General features: G+C 40.6%; 1 protein-coding gene across 1 annotated transcript; it reads right to left on the reverse strand.

Annotated features, from left to right (window-relative positions):
* Positions 1-7,161: 7,161 nt before the first annotated feature.
* Positions 7,162-16,736, reverse strand: LOC309560545 (uncharacterized protein; the record flags this gene model as incomplete). Its single annotated transcript, XM_082264174.1, has 3 exons — positions 7,162-7,663; positions 7,771-7,833; positions 15,964-16,736. The coding sequence occupies 3 exons, from the start codon at positions 16,734-16,736 to the stop codon at positions 7,162-7,164; spliced, it is 1,338 nt and encodes a 445-aa protein (XP_082120300.1).
* Between the last annotated feature and the right edge of the window lie 483 nt (positions 16,737-17,219).

Consider the following 17,219-nt stretch of genomic DNA (forward strand, 5'->3'; position numbering starts at 1 on the left):
GTGTATAGTGGTACTGTGCACAAGTTCTGATGTTTTGCCTGCCTCCAAAAACCCCCAAAAAATGCCAGCAAAAACACACCTGGGCATTTTTTTTTTGACGCTAGCGTTTTTTTGGCATTTTTTGGGGTTCTTTTGAGGCAGGCAAAACATCTGAACTTGTGTATAGTGGTGTATATACACACATACATATATTTATATACACACTTAGACATATATAGGTGTGATAGTAGCAGAAATATATGCTTGCGCTAATGAAATCATTTACAGTAATATATTTCTGCTACTATCACACCTATATATGGCTAGGTGTCTATATACATATAACTATGTGTGTATATATACCACTATACACAAGTTCAGATGTTTTGCCTGACTGCAAAGAACCCAAAAAAATGCCTGCTTTGAAACCGGCAAGGTGTGAAAACCGAGGAGAGAAGCTAACCCCCTGAGCTGAAAGTTTTCTAATACATACAATCCTTTTTTTTCTGGTTCTGGACATGCTACAGAGCTGAAACTTCACAGGTACACCTTTTAGACCCCCCAGACACAAAATCACACAAAAAAAGTTCTTAAAAATTGTCATTTATGATAAAAAAAAGCCAATTATTGAAAAAATTAAAAAAAAAAAAAAGACATTTTTTGATTTTTACTTTGGATTTCAGATCTGGGGGGTCTAAAAGGTGTACATGTGAAGTTTCAGCTTTGTAGCATGTCCAGAACCATAAAAAAAAAAAAGATTGTTTGTATTAGAAAACTTTCAGATCACCAATATGGCTTCTCGGTTTCCACACCTTGCCGGTTTAATAGAAGGCATTTTTTGGGTTCTTTGCAGTCAGGAAAAACATCTGAACTTGTGTATAGTGGTACTGTGCACAAGTTCAGATGTTTTGCATGCCTCCAAAACCCCCCCAAAAATGCCAGCAAAAACACACCTGGGCATTTTTTTTTTTTGACGCTAGCGTTTTTTTGGCATTTTTTTGGGTTCTTTTGAGGCAGGCAAAACATCTGAACTTGTGTATAGTGGTATATATACACACATAATTATATGTATATAGACACCTAGCCATATATAAGTGTGATAGTAGCAGAAATATATTACTGTAAATGATTTCATTAGCGCAAGCATTTATTTCTGCTACTATCACACCTATATATGTCTAGGGGTATATATACAGACATATATGTGTATATATACCCCCTATACACATGTTCAGATGCCATGTCTGACATTAAACATGTCCTCAAAAAAGCACTGGCAGTGGCAGCCCCTGCAGCATAAAAAATGCTTGGCTGGTGAGAAGCCATATGGGTGTGCCAAAGCAATTCAGAGAAATGATCATTTCTCTATAGCGGTCACCCTGCTATGGAAGGGTTTTGTCACCCTGCCATAGCAGTCACTGCCAGTTAACCCTACACTACACTACGGTCCCCTTACACTTAACACTTTCCCTACAGAAACTAAATTTTTGAAGCTAACTTAAGTGTAAAGGAGCACTCTAACTACACTAGATATCCCTTTCCTCACACTAATAAATAGCTAAATTACACTTTTAAAGTAAAATTAACAGAACTGCTTCCACTCTCTTCCATGTCCAGTATAACAATGCTAGGAATATGGCGGGGGCGATCTTATATACTGGGGGGCGTATTCACTAATGATTGGTCTAGGGACCCCCTAGTCACTCCAAACACATTCCTAGCATTCTCCTGCCCCCTGAATTGGCTTTTGCTAATGGTTCTGGTCCAATCACGGGCTTTTAAAGCCCATTTCCTGAAGCATTTTATTTTGGGCGGTTCTGGTTGCCGAATTCCGAACTTTTTGGGCAAAAAGTTCTAAATTCGGCCGAACCTCGAACACCCAATGTTCGGGCCGAACCGATGGTCGACCCGAACCGTTCGATCATCCCTAATTAACACATCATATCTTTAAATTAAGATCATAAATATATTCGAAGCACATAAAAATGGCTAACAAGCCTATATGTAACATTACACATCAATAAATAAATACCATATATAATACGCATATGCTTAAAAACCTACATCTAAAATCTATAAATATAGTCATATGTAAAGACTCTATTGTTTATATTACATATAGGCTTGTTAGCCATTTTTATGTGCTTCATATATATTTATGATCTTAATTTAAAGATATGATGTGTTAATGACCTTTTATCATTCGTTATTTGTATAGCCATGGAGCATATTGGATCTCCTACATTTATGGGATGCCTTGGGAATCCGTGTTTTTTAATTTTTCCTTGTTTTACTTTTTTCCTTCTTATAGTTTTTTCAAAAAGATCCTAATTGGTTGATTGATATATCCCCGCCCACACTATAGGCTTCTTAAGGCTTCCGGATGCCAGTTGCCACAACTTGACAAAGCTATATACAGCGAAACATGTAGTTGTGGCAACCAGAAGCTCTTCAGAAGCATTTGTGATACTTCATCCGCCCAGCCTGGCCTCCGTGGATCCCCGCAGCATAATTTCCGGCTACTTCCGGTGACGTCATCTAGGCGTCATTTCCGGTTCGCATGTAGGACTCGGCTTTTAACTACGCATTGGCCCCGGTTCAGTGTAGCGGCCGCACACAGAACCGTGCGAGCCACTACCATCGGAAGTTCCAGCCTTCCATCAGGGAGCATCTTTTTCTATCTGAGTCACCTGATGTCATTGCGAGTCCCATGATTACCACCAGGGATTCCCATGGCTCCCTAGGATATCCAGAGGCTCCAGAGGCTCCAGAGTCCGGTTTGAAAGTATCTTCATTTAATATTTTTTATTGTATGAGTTCATTAAACTTTTGAGGCCCATTACAAAGACCATTTTCTGAGGTCATATTTGTATTTTTCTATTACAAGTGCACACCTGAGCGCCATCCTTCTCTTTTGTTGAACTGTCTGCATACACCATCCTGTGTTAAGGATCAGGCGAACGGGGCGCACTTATTTTTCACCAGTTTATTTTTTATATATTTTTTGGGGGGTCATGATACAACATGGATATTGCATGTAGGATTGGCGCTTGAACTTTGTTTGTGGTATAAATTGTGTGTAGCAAACTGTAATATTTGTGGTGGAGCAACTTCAATGTTTGTGGTGGAGCACATTGAAATATTTGTTGAAGAGCATACTGTATGTAATATTTGTGATTGTGCACACTGTAATATTTGTGGTGGAGCAAATGTAATTTTTGTGGTGGGGCATACTGTAATATTTGTAGTGGAGCAAATGTAATGTTAGTGGAGCATGGCTGAACTGCATGCTTTTACTGCTGTCCCTCGGTCACCTTCGTAAGTGAGCCCCAAGAGGGTGCAAGGGCCACCAATGTAAGAGGGAGCATTGGTCACCAATGTAAAGGGGTACACTAAGCACTGACCACTAACGTGAGAGGTTACACTGAGCACTGACCACCAATGTAAGTAGAAGCACTGATAACCAATGTAAGGGGGCACACTGGGCATCTAATATTCTATGTAGTCCTGACATCTGCAATCTATAAGCTACACTGATCACATAGTTCTGTTTGTTATACCATGTATGCTCTAATGTATGAATGGAATAGTATGGGTTGGTGTGGCACTCAAAAGAATATCAATCCAAACAATACCAATCAATAAAAACTTAACAGTGCAATATAATAATTAATTTTGGAGTGAAATAAGGTGCAATAAAATAACTATATAATTACTGATATGAAATCTTACCTAAAGATCCAAATACCATGTGCAAACTATAGTTAGATCACTGTGTGCGTGAACAATAAAATTGTTTATATTATACAATTCTAGTGCACAGTTTATCCAAAAACAAAGAGTGACTGTGCTGTTCCACATATAGTATATCATTTCATAAAAAGTCCCAATATTGCAATCCTTCTATATTCAATCCACTGGTGATTAAAGTGATATGTGCATACGTTTCACAATCTTCAGTGCTAGGCATTCTCATGTTTATTTCTTTTGTTTGTATTGATATGACACAAAAAAGTGGAGAAACAAAAATGCCAAATATGACAGATTCCAAGCAAAATTACTGGCACCCTTGATTTAATATTTGGTAGCACATCCCTTGAAAAAAATAACTGAAATCAATCTCTTCCTGTAACCATCAATGAGTTTTTTACACCTCTCTACTGGAATTTTGGACCACTCTTTTGTCACCAACTGCTCCAGGTCTTTTAGATTGGAAAGATTCCTTTTCCCAACTGCTGCTTTAGGATCTTCCCACAGGTGCTTTATGGGTTTTAGATCTGGACTCATTGTTAGCCAGTTAAGTACTCTCCAGTGATTTGTCTTTTTCTGAATGCTTTTTGAAGTGTGCTTTAGGTCATTGTCGCAGGAGTTTTCTCTGGGCCAAGGCTTATTTAAAATGGACTGTGGCAAAGTGGAAAACTGTTCTGTGGTCAGACAAATCAAAATTTGAAGTTATTTTTGGAAAACTGGGACGCCATGTCATATGGACTAAAGAGGACAAGGACAACCCAAGTTGTTATCAGCGCTCAGTTCAGAAGCCTGCATCTCTGATGGTATTGGGTTGCATGAGTGCGTGTGGCATGGGCAGCTTACAGATCTGGAAAGGCACCATCAATTCTGAAAGGTATATCCAAGTTCTAGAACAACATACAGTATTCTTTCATCCAGACGTAGTCTCTTTCAGGGAAGACCTTGCATTTTCCAACATGACAATGCCAGACCACATACTGCATCAATTACAACATCACAGCTGCATAGAAGAGGGGTCTGGGTACTGAACTGGCCAGACTGCAGTCCAGATCTTTCACTCATAGAAAACATTTGGCGCATCATAAAGAAGAAGATGCGACAAAGAAGACCTAAGACAGTTGAGCAACTAGAAGCCAGTATTAGACAAGAATGGGACAACATTCCTATTCCTAAACTTGAGCAACTTGTCTTCTCAGTCCCCAGACGTTTGCAGACTGTTATAAAAAGAAGAGGGGATGCCACACAGTGGTAAACATGGCCTTGTCCCAACTTTTTTGAGATGTGTTGATGCCATGAAATTTAAAATCAACTAATTTTTCCCTTAAAATGATACATTTTCTCAATTTAAACATTTGATATGTCATCTATATTGTATTCTGAATAAAATATTGAAATTTGAAACTTCCACATCATTGCATTCGGTTTTTATTCACAATTTGTACAGTGTCCCAACTTTTTTGGAATCGGGTTTGTAGATCGGGTAGCATCAGGCTGGCCTTGTCAATAGATTCCTGCAATCCCCTAAGTTCAATGTGAGAGTGTGAGAGAGAAATAAAAGGGCTAAACAATCCACTGATCTTTTTAAAATAGGAGCAGGGTATCTATATGGGGGCATGTCTCAGAAAATAAAGAAGACCAGTAAGATCTTCATTTATCAAAAGATTAATCCTCCCTAATAAAGACAATGGTAGACATTTCAAAGCTGTAGTTTTCTGTTTCAGCATAGTAAGCAAAGGTGATTAATTCAGGGCCATACACCATGGTCTGTAACCTTAACTGCAATTCGCACCCCTAGATACGTTAGTCTAGTCACCCATTTCAGAGCAAGATCAGGGTCCGCTGATGCTCTAGTTCCAGGGTCTAATGATAAAATGAAAGATTTAGCCCAATTTGCTTTAATCAAGAGTATCTGGTGAATTCATTGAATATTTGGGGAACCACCTGTAGTGAGGGGCCTTGATCATTCCAAAAAATAAGTAAATATTCAGGGAACATTGCAAGGCATCCCCCCCTCCCTCCCCCATGTGAGTGCTTGCACCTCAGGGGACAATCTGAGTGCTATAGCTATAGTCTCCAGGGTAAACAGAAAACGTGACATCCTTGTCTTGTACCTCTATTAATGGGAAAATCGGAAGTTGAAAAGTGTATGTCCTATTTTTAGGGCTGCTTTGGGATGATTGTATAGGAAGCTAATCCAGCATAAGAATGTCAACCCAAAGCCCATACGATGGAGTACCTTGCCCATATATGTCCAGTTTATGGAATACAAAAGCATTTTCTATATCTATAGAAACTAAGGCCCTTGTACCTACTTATGCAAAATTTGAAGAATTGGATAAGAGTCTCCAGAGATTAGTATCTGTTAACCTTTGAGGCATGAATCCCGCCTGATCAATGTTGACCAATAATGTAACTATCCTATATAGTCAGGTAGCAAGTATATTTGTCAGGATTTTTAGGTCTGTATTTAATAAAGCTATCGATCGCTTTGTCACACTTACTCCTAATGCAGGTGGTCAGACACTATATCTAGCATCTGTGTTTCTCACATATAGTTACTCCCTTTCCCATAAGGCAAGCAGGCCTACCAGTACTCAGCTGCCCCAAGGACTTATACACAATGCTATAGTGCCTGGCCACCATCTCCAGGCAGACACGAATTGAGCAAAGCAAAAGGGTACTTGGGGTTGGAAGACAGTTAGAATGGTTCATTGATAGTCCAGGTACAAAGCAGGCAAGATTCTGAATAGTTGGGGTCAATCCATAGTAAAATGGCAAGCCGAGTTCAGGAGAATAGTCAATAGATAGGAGAGTCCAAACAGCAGAGCAGGACAGACAGACAGAAAGCTTGCATGTATTTCACTCGCTATCACAAGCATGAGATTGCAGGCTCGGCTGGCCTAAATCAGATTTGGTCTCCGCCCAGAGACTGGCCACTTAATCACCTTGCAGGTGGACAGACAGACAAGGAGAATGCCACAGCCAAAACCAGGATGCTGGAATGAGGAGCTGGAGTGCAAGACGCTCCTGACATTGATATGAGGAGAGAATGAGAATGAACTCTAGGGACCAAGATCTAACCGTGAGCTATATATTATTTGGCAGGGAAGCCATCTAGACCCAGCAATTTGTGTGCAGAAAAGGATCTCATAGCCTTGTCAATCTCTTCCATAGATAAACCAAAGTTCATATATGCCCTGTCCTCCTCTGATAACAAAGGGGATAGAAAGAGAGGAGAAAATCATTGCCAAGGCTTTTGCATCATAGGAAAGTAGGCACATAGGAAATACTATAGTATGGCACAAAATAGTCCACTCTAGCCTCCAGGTCTAAAGACTATTCTTTTGCCATTGTTTTTATGCAAGAGATATTGGACTGGGTCCTTTGGTCTGCATCCAACATCATTAATACTTTTCCATTTTTATCACCCTGCTAAAATAGTGACTCAGCTCTTCTACTATACAAAGTATGAGTTAAATTAGTCATATGAAGACTTAATTTGCATCTGGCATCCAGAAAGGCCGTGTACAAGTTATCAGATAGAGAGGAGGCATGGTTCTGCTTGCACTGCCTTTCTTCCTTCTGCAACTCCTGGTGTACAGAATTGTGTTTGGTGCAGGCGGCTTTAATAGCTGAGATATACTCCCCTCTTAGACCCACCTTAAAAGTATCCCATACAACATGTACTTGAGCGTTGTTCAGAGTCTCCTCCCAGAAGGAAGTAAGAGAAGGGGCCACAGTAGTAGATACCATCTCCTCCTGCAACTCAGGCAAATTTCCAAACTCCTCCCTCAGTTCTAAGGGAAACTGTAGTAATATTGACAAGGGAGTGTGATCCAATATACCACCTACTAGGTAAGCAGCCTCTTGCACCATTTGGATAAGTGGATTATTGGTAAACACCAGATCAATCCTGGAGAATGACCTGTGTGTTCTGGATAAGTGAGAATAACTTTTAAGTTGAGGGTTCTTTCAGTGCCAGACTTCCATGAGCTGGGCGACTGAGGCCCAGGTGGGAAAATCAGCAGTAACATACTGTACCTGGAAGCATTGGATAAATCCAAAGGGACATCCACTAGGCCATCATAGTCCCACCCAAAAGAACTAGAGGAATATGTGTGAATGGTGTCAACTTATCTAAGAGTTTGTATAACAGTTGGAACTGAAAAGGAGGAGGTATAGGATAGACACCCCTGAGCATAGGAGTATGTGACATGTGGTGCCCTCTGAACCCATGGGCAACACAAGCCCAACACCTACTGCCATCCCAGTAGACATGGGCCGAACACCCCTCTGTTCAGTTTGCAGCAGAAATCCCCAACAGGGGTAAAGTTCTAACCGAAACAGTGAACCCCATTGAAGTCTATGGGAGCAGAACAAGAAAAATCAAAGTGCCCATTTTGAAGGCTTATATGTAGGGATGATCGAACGGTTCGGGTCCACCATCGGTTCGACCCGAACATTGGGTGTTCGAGGTTCGGCCGAATTTAGAACTTTTTGCCCAAAAAGTTTGGAATTCGGCAACCAGAACCGCCCAAAATGCAATGCTTCAGGAAATGGGCTTTAAAAGCCCGTGATTGGACCAGAACCATTAGCAAAAGCCAATTGAGGGGGCAGGAGAATGCTAGGAATGTGATTGGAGTGACTAGGGGGTCCCTAGACCAATCATTAGTGAATGCGCCCCCCAGTATATAAGATCGCCCCCGCCATATTCCTAGCATTGTTATACAGGACATGGAAGAGAATGGAAGCAGTTCTGTTAATTTTACTTTAAAAGTGTCATTTAGCTATTTTTAGTGTGAGGAAAGGGATATCTAGTGTAGTTAGAGTGCTCCTTTACACTTAAGTTAGCTTCAAAAATTTAGTTTCTGTAGGGAAAGTGTTAAGTGTAAGGGGACCGTAGTGTAGTGTAGGGTTAACTGGCAGTGACTGCTATGGCAGGGTGACATCTGACATCTGAACATGTGTATAGGGGGTATATATAGACATATATGTCTGAATATATACCCCTAGACATATATAGGTGTGATAGTAGCAGAAATAAATGCTTGCGCTAATGAAATCATTTACAGGAATATATTTCTGCTACTATCACACCTATATATGTCTAGGGGTATATATTCAGACATATATGTGTATATATACCCCCTATACACATGTTCAGATGTTTTGCCTGCCTCAAAAGAACCCAAAAAAATGCCAAAAAAACGCTAGCATCAAAAAAAAATGCCCAGGTGTGTTTTTGCTGGCATTTTTTGGGGGGTTTTGGAGGCAGGCAAAACATCTGAACATGTGTATAGGGGGTATATATAGACATATATGTCTGAATATATACCCCTAGACATATATAGGTGTGATAGTAGCAGAAATAAATGCTTGCGCTAATGAAATCATTTACAGTAATATATTTCTGCTACTATCACACCTATATATGTCTAGGGGTATATATTCAGACATATATGTGTATATATACCCCCTATACACATGTTCAGATGTTTTGCCTGCCTCAAAAGAACCCAAAAAAATGCCAAAAAAACGCTAGCGTCAAAAAAAAAATGCCCAGGTGTGTTTTTGCTGGCATTTTTTGGGGGGTTTTGGAGGCAGGCAAAACATCTGAACTTGTGCACAGTACCACTATACACAAGTTCAGATGTTTTTCCTGACTGCAAAGATCCCAAAAAAATGCCTTCTATTAAACCGGCAAGGTGTTACAGGAGCGAAGCAAACCCCCTGTCAGAAAGTTTTCTAATACAAACGATCTTTTTTTTTCTGGTTCTGGACATGCTACAGAGCTGAAACTTCACATGTACACTTTTTAGACCCCCCAGATCTGAAATCCAAAGTAAAAATCAAAAAATCTTTTTTTTTTTTTTAATTTTTTCAATAATTTGCTTTTTTTATAAAAAATTACAATTTTTAAGAACTTTTTTGTGTGATTTTGTGTCTGGGGGGTCTAAAAGGTGTACCTGTGAAGTTTCAGCTCTGTGGCATGTCCAGAACCAGAAAAAAAGATCATATAGGTGTTAAAGTTAAAGGAGGGTCCCAACCCACATCCCTGTTCTACTGAAAAATTATCTTTTTTTTTCATGGTTCTGGACATGCTACAGAGCTGAAACTTCACATGCACACCTTTTAGACCCCCCCAGATACAAAATCCAAAGTAAAAATCAAAAAATCTCTTTTTTTTCAATAATTGGCTTTTTTATCAAAAATGACAATTTTTAAGAACTTTTTTTGTGTGATTTTGTGTCTGGTGGGTCTAAAAGGTGTACCTGTGAAGTTTCAGCTCTGTAGCATGTCCAGAACCAGAAAAAAGATCATATAGGTGTTAAAGTTAAAGGAGGGTCCCGACCCACATCCCTGTTCTACTGAAAAATTATCTTTTTTTTTTTTCATGGTTCTGGACATGCTACAGAGCTGAAACTTCACATGTACACCTTTTAGACCCCCCCCCCCCCCCCCCAGATACTAAATCCAAAGTAAAAATCAAAAAATCTCTTTTTTTTTATTTATTTTTTATTTTTTCAATAATTGGCTTTTTTATCAAAAATGACAATTTTTAAGAACTTTTTTTGTGTGATTATTAGTTAATGGGGCATGACCCAGAACCCTAGGCACTTTTTAGGGGCATTTATTGGGTTTTAGGACTTCAAAATGGTGCTTTTTGATTACCGAAGTTCGGGTCCCATTGATTTCAATGGGGTTCTGAAATCCGAACCGAACTTTTGGAACATTCGGGTGTTCTGGTCGAACCGAACTTTTCAAAAGTTCGATCATCCTTACTTATATGCAGGTAATTGGCTGTAAACGGGGTATGGGGGTTTGGGTACTGACCTTGGGGACATGTATCAATACAAATTTAAAACAAAAAAAAAATAGTCTTTTTCTTTTTTCAGGAGCAGTAATTTCAATAATGCTTAAAGAAGTGCAACAATAAAAATGAAAACTTATTTTAAATATAGTGCCCAGGGGGCGCGCTTGTTCTGCCTGTAAAGTTGCACATCTGTAGCATATATAGAACATGTTTCAGAAAAATTTAAATTTTTAAAGAAAAAAAGCGAGTCAAATCCCATTTAAAATTAATCACAGTTACAATTTCTGGCACCTAGCTATTGAAATAAAAAAGGGACGTGGGGTCCCTCGCCCGGATTTTAAGGGGAACCCCCCCCCCCCCCCAAAAATCCATAACAGACCCTTATTCAGCCATGCAGCCTTTCAGGTCAGGAAAAGTGGAGGGGGGGGCGAACAAGCACCCCCTTCCTGAACCAACAAGGGGCCCCCAGATCCCGCCCCCCTATGTAAATGAGCATTGAGTGCATAGTACCCCTACCCACTCACCAAAGAAGTTTTAAATCTTTTATCTATAGGGCCAGCAGTGAATTGATACATTTCATACAGACCCACCAGAAAACAGGTTGGCCTATAGACACCTTAATTCCATTTAGACAGCTATGAAGGGCAGAAGGTTATCTAAATGTGGTCTGGAAGGACTGTACAACCAGGATAACTACACTACAGTATAATGAAATAAAACTATGTTTAGGACGAAACACCCCATTGTATGAGGTGCAGCAAGATAATGGGGCACATTACTCTTTCTAAGGAATCCACATTTAGGAGAGGCCTCATGATTACCATTTTAGGACTTCATTTTGAATACTAAAACACTGGTTGCCTGACTGTAAAATATGGTCATCCAGAAATATAATTATTATTAGAAAAATTGACATTAAAGAAGTGGCTGAGGAAGTATAAAACTTCAGAAGTGATAAGGGAAGTGATACCCTCTAGAAGTTCTACAAAAATCTGTTGCATTTGCAACTTAATAGCTCGCTAAAGGAAGTGCATTTGACAAGAGTAATTTTTCTTGAGGGTCAGTGAATTCTAGGATCAGTTTTATTTTTCATTGACTGAACTCTGTGAGAACCCAAAAAAAACCCTAAGCCTTGTTAAGTATATGTCATTCTTTATCCCTTTTGTTTTGTTGTTGTATTATTGTCTTTATTTTAGTATGTTTTTTATCTTTTACTGTAAATATTTTTCTGCACCATTTGTCTTTTATTAAACAATATCTTATGCTTATCTCTAATGAACCAATCAAGAACCTAAAGTATTCCTGTCCCTTTGAATTATATATATATATATATATAAATATATATTGTTCTGTCTCAGCATCGATTGTACCTGTGACCTTCTTGTAGACCCAGTCTGAAAGTGTGTGCAGCAGGTTGAATGATGGCTTTAACAGATAGTTTACTCAATGAATAAAGACTCCAGAGGTGTTCTCCAATGCTTCTTTATGCTTCAAGTTAGCAAAGGCATAAACATAGAGACTTTTCCATAGTAAATTTCCAATGAAGTTACACAGCTTTCACACTCTGCAGTCTCCTCATAACAACTAAACAAAATGAGAGTTACAGCAGGAAAATGGAGGATGGGAGAAACCATCTAGCCAGAAACAGCAGGGGTGCAAGGAAGATACCAATAACATAGCATAACATAACATGTAATAACAACTGCTAGACAGTTAAAGCTGCGAGGCAGCACACTCCCCGCCTGGTATCGTGAGATACCACTACACAATTATTTTCCATAAACATATAATTAACATTGCATACAGTAGAATGCTATGTAGCCCTCTCCTCTAAGCTAACTATGCTAGAGATCTAAGTGACTCCTTCACATAACACTGAATCAGAATTTTTGGAAGCAGGCATAATTAGGACTGTCTCAGTGACTGGTCTCAGGAAGGTTTTTGGGCTCCCGTCCTTTACAATCCTGACTTCCACACTTCGGACCTTTCCATCATCACTAGCAATGGCCTTTGTAATAACTCCAACTGGCCACTGGATCCGGTGAGTTTGCTTGTCTTTTAGAAGAACCAGGTCCCCTTCCTTTAAGTTAGGCTTCTGGGTTTGCCACTTTTTACGTCCTTGAAGAAGTGTGAGGTATTCCCTCCTCCATCTGTCCCAGAAACAATCTGCAAGGTATTGAGCGTATCTCCATTGACGTTTAAATATGTCCTTTTCATCAAAGATGCTCTTTGGCGCTGGGATCTGTCCAATTTTCCGGCTCAATAATGCAGCTGGAGTTAAAACAGTTGGACATTCTGGGTCTGTGGATACAGCTGTCAGCGGTCTTGAGTTGATTATTGCTGCGACCTCAGCAAGGAATGTAGTAAGTACTTCATGGGTAGGACGTGAAGAACTCACATCAAGCAACATAGAATCCAGTATGCGCCTTGCTATCCCAATCATACGTTCCCATGCTCCGCCCATGTGTGAAGCGTGTGGTGGGCTGAATCTCCACTAGTCTGCAGTGGCGGAGAAGGTGGCCCTTGGAGGTGGCTCCGTCTGAGAAGCTCGCTCCCGCAGGGGCTTGCCAATGCTCTGGGACGCTCTCTCGCTATAATTGAACTGGTTGGTCAGTTTTCTCTCCTTCTTGTTCCTGAAAGGTATTTCCTCACCTTCTGTCCATTCTTCACTAGCCTGAGCGTCAGACTTCCCATCTGTATCTTTGTCTCCCGGCTCTGTGGAGTCGTTGGTCTGAGTCTCTTCAATTACTCCCAACTTCGCCATCTGTCGCCGCGCTTCATCAGAGTCTTCGTTTAACATGTTTCCATCCAGGGAGAAGCGTACGGCCAGCTGGTCCACGATGTTAATGGGTTTGTAGGCCCGTTCCTTAAAATTGTACCTCACAATGTTCTGGGGGGCATGAGGGTTGTTTGCAGTCAGGATACGAGTGAATTCCTCCTTAAGTTCAGCCTCGCTGAGTTCCAGCTGGTCCGGAGGCTTAACCAGAGTCTTGGCCTGCATCCATTCATCAGTTCCATCCCCCATATCTGTGGAGTCATCTTCATCCTCCAAATTTCTTCTTGAGCAGATCTTGGAACTCAATGCTACAGCTTCAGGCCGGATTTCCGGATCAGTATCTGGAACCTTTCAGTTGGAAATCGATATCTTCTTCTGAGTTTGTAGAAGACTGGTGCATTAAAAACTTGGGTCTGTTGGAATTGTCCTTGAAGAACTCTTCATCCATAATCTTGATGAACTCCTTGTCTTCGACTGAAGAGGCAATCTTGTTGTCATCACAAGTAGTCTGGTACACTGAATCACCAAAGTCCTTTTGAGAAGTGAGCTTGCAGTTAATACCTTGGAGTGCTTGATATGGAACTTCGTTTTTAAAATCAAGTCTTTCCTTCACATAATAATGCGATGGACATTTCATCAATTGACAGGTAACATTAGTTTTGTAGGAAGCTACATCCAAGAGCTTGTGAGATTGGTCTAAACAGACTTCTCCTATTATCACCCATCCAAGATCAAGTTTCTGGGCCTGAGGAGCATCATCTGGACCGTTACATAACTCTCTTATTTTATGAACTCTAGGAATGTCTCTCCCTAGTAGAATCAAAATCTTAACATCCTTGTTAAGTAGTGGAATGTAGTTAGCAATGTGACTCAAATGAGGGTGATGCAACTATGAAGCCATGGGCTCTTCTTCCAGAAGTATTGACCTTTCCTGCACATGTCTGCAAGGTATAGGACCAGGTCTCTCCTTGAATGTTGAATAGGTCAAAGAATTCTGTACTGGCCAATGAGCGATTGCTCTGATCATCGAGTCTGGCATACATTTTTATGGATTTTTGTGGACATCCTTCAGGAAAAACTCTTACAAGACATATCTTGCTACAAGACTTGTTATGAAGCCCTTCTCCACATACCTCTGTACACCTTGTGGTTACGGGGTCGGCATATTGCTCAGTTCTCTCCCCGCCATCATCTGATGTAGTCTTGGGGTTGCTGCCGGATAAGGGTTTCCTTTTAAACAGGTCTGAATGAAGAGCGTCCACATGTTTAGCACTGTTGCAGAGAGAACATCTGATGGCGATCTTAGTCTCTAGCTAAATGATCGGAGGATGCACAACACTTAAAACAGATATTATGCTCTTTGAGAAATGACTTGCGTTCTTCAATAGGCTTGTCCTTAAATGCACGACATTTGGAGAGAGAGTGTGGTGCATTATGAATAGGACACTGTTGATTAAGATTGCTTGCTTTGATGTCTGTAGCTAAGACGTTGGATGCTATCGCTGTCTTCCCCACGGCAATAGGATGCCTTAAATCCTTGAATTTACTGTTGGTGGCAATACCCCTTGAAGTACTTAAAGGAATAGTGGTTGTATCTGGATAGAAGAAGCTTGGGTCATTCTTAGATCTTGCAACCTTCCGCACAAACTCTGAAAAATAAGAAAAGGGATGCTCATACTTATACTTTGATCCTACACTAGTCCACTTTCCCTGAAGATAACTAGGCAACTTTGCTACAATAGGATTTACGCCCTGAGCAGTGTCTAAATAGCTAAGACCTGGTAAACTAGGATCTAACTTAGCAATTTCAAGTTCTTGAAGGAGGTCACCTAACTCTCTAAGCTTATGATTGTCCTTAACAGAGACTTTAGGAAAGTCGTTTAGTCTCTGGAATAAGGCAGATTCAATGACTTCGGGGCTCCCATAGTCTTGTTCTAGACGTTCCCAGGCAGCATCAAGGCCTGCTTTAAAGTTATAAATGTAGACAGATTTAAGTCTCTTGACTTGTCCTGAAGATTGAAGCCCCAACCACTTTATTAGTAAGTCAAGTTCTGCTTGAGGATCAATGTCCAAGTTCTTGGTTACCGCCTTAAATGTAGATCTCCAACTCCTGTAGTTCTCTGGGCGGTCATCAAATCTAGACAGTCCAGTTGTAATCAACTCTCGTCGAATCATATACTTGCTGAACTCTGCAATGTCAGTGCTTTCAGTTTTTATAGCCACAGGGTCTACTGATGGTGCGCCGTCTTGGACCATGGTTGGTATCTGATGTTGGCTGGTAGGTAGAGAGAAAGGTGTTGCAGATGGGTTTAATTTAGGTAAGGGTCTGTCGACTGAAGGTCTCTGAGCATTTGAAGTCAAAGAGAGCTGTATCAAAGGGGGTATAGAGTTCATTCTGTAGTCTTCTGCTGTGCCCTTGTAATCTCTATGCACATAGGGTTGTGGTGGCACATGACATGCGTAGGTTGATTCACTTGATTTTGTGAAGTGCGGTAGTTGTGGAGGGTCTCTGTTAGTAGGTGCGTCTAGTTGACCAGCTTGCTTTGGCGAAACATTGCCTTCTGATCCACTTGATGGATGATTATGAGAAGAATCTCCAACTGTAGGTGGGACTGTATTGTCGTGGTTCTGAGTTAGGACAAACTGTAGGGTCCTTTCAACAGGGTCTTGACAAGCAGCTAAGCTGGTACAAGCTGCTCCTTCTTCTTCCAATAGGGCTTGTTCCAAGACAGATAACTCTGCTAAAGCTACTTCCTTTTCTCTATTCTTCTGAAGAATTTCTAGCTGAGCCTTGAAGGCTGCTTCTTTTTCAGAGCAGGCGGCTTGAACCTGGGCTACTGCAACCTTTTGGCGAGCTTTGAGTATTTGGTCACTTCGTATTGACCTTATAGAGCAGGACCGCAAAGACTTAGAAGAAGATTTATGATATGAGCGGGCAGACCTAGAAGATTTTCCTGAGTGTCTGGAAGAAGCAGAGTTACAGGATGTAGTCTCATGTAGCTGTGCCAATCTACCTTCTATCTGTGCCTTTGCTTCAAGATATGTACTATGCCTCTGCTGGTCATTAGAAGTAAAGTCCTTTAATTCCAATGCAGCTTCCTCTATGTTGGAATGTGACAATAGGGAATAGTACTTCTCAGAAAGTCTTTTATAATTCTCAAATGCCTTCTTAACCCTTGAGAGAGCAGTGTTCAATTGCTCAGAATTGTTGCTAGTTTCATTAGTTGCTGTTATACAACTTAAAGTCTTTTCCCATAATGCAGTCAGGTTACTAGATGTTTCTTCCTTACTTGCTTCATAAACCTCCCTTGCCTTCAAGGATGGATGAGGGGCTCTGACAGGACGAGCAGAATGAAGTAAGGAGTCTGCTTTATCTTGACTAAATGCAGGTAACTCTGTGAGATCTCTGTCAGACATAATAAGTACTGTATTTCTGGTGTCTTGTTAGAAATCTGCCAGAGCTCAGCTCTGTAAGTAGTGACTTCTGTTATTAAGCAGGCTGGCTGAGGTGCTGGGTATTTGATACAATAGCTAGCTATTGCTGGAACTAGTTCAAACTGGATCACCTCAGAAGGCTGTAACAGTAATGAAGCATTCAGTAGGTGGCTGGTTTCATATGCAGAGTAATGCTTCTGGTGACTCACAGACAAGTGTGGTACTCACTGTTCTGAAGCTGCAGAGTCTTGGAAATTTACTTTCTGAAGCTGCAGAGATACCTGTGTGATGAAACAACTGGAAATTTACTTCAAGTACTTCTTGGAAATGTACTCTCTGAAGCTGTGTATTCCTGGAAATTTACTGTTCTGTCTCAGCATCGATTGTACCTGTGACCTTCTTGTAGACCCAGTCTGAAAGTGTGTGCAGCAGGTTGAATGATGGCTTTAACAGATAGTTTACTCA

Source organism: Pelophylax lessonae (genome assembly GCF_965119305.1).
Source record: "Pelophylax lessonae genome assembly, chromosome: 7".
Taxonomy (NCBI): Eukaryota; Metazoa; Chordata; class Amphibia; order Anura; family Ranidae; genus Pelophylax; species Pelophylax lessonae.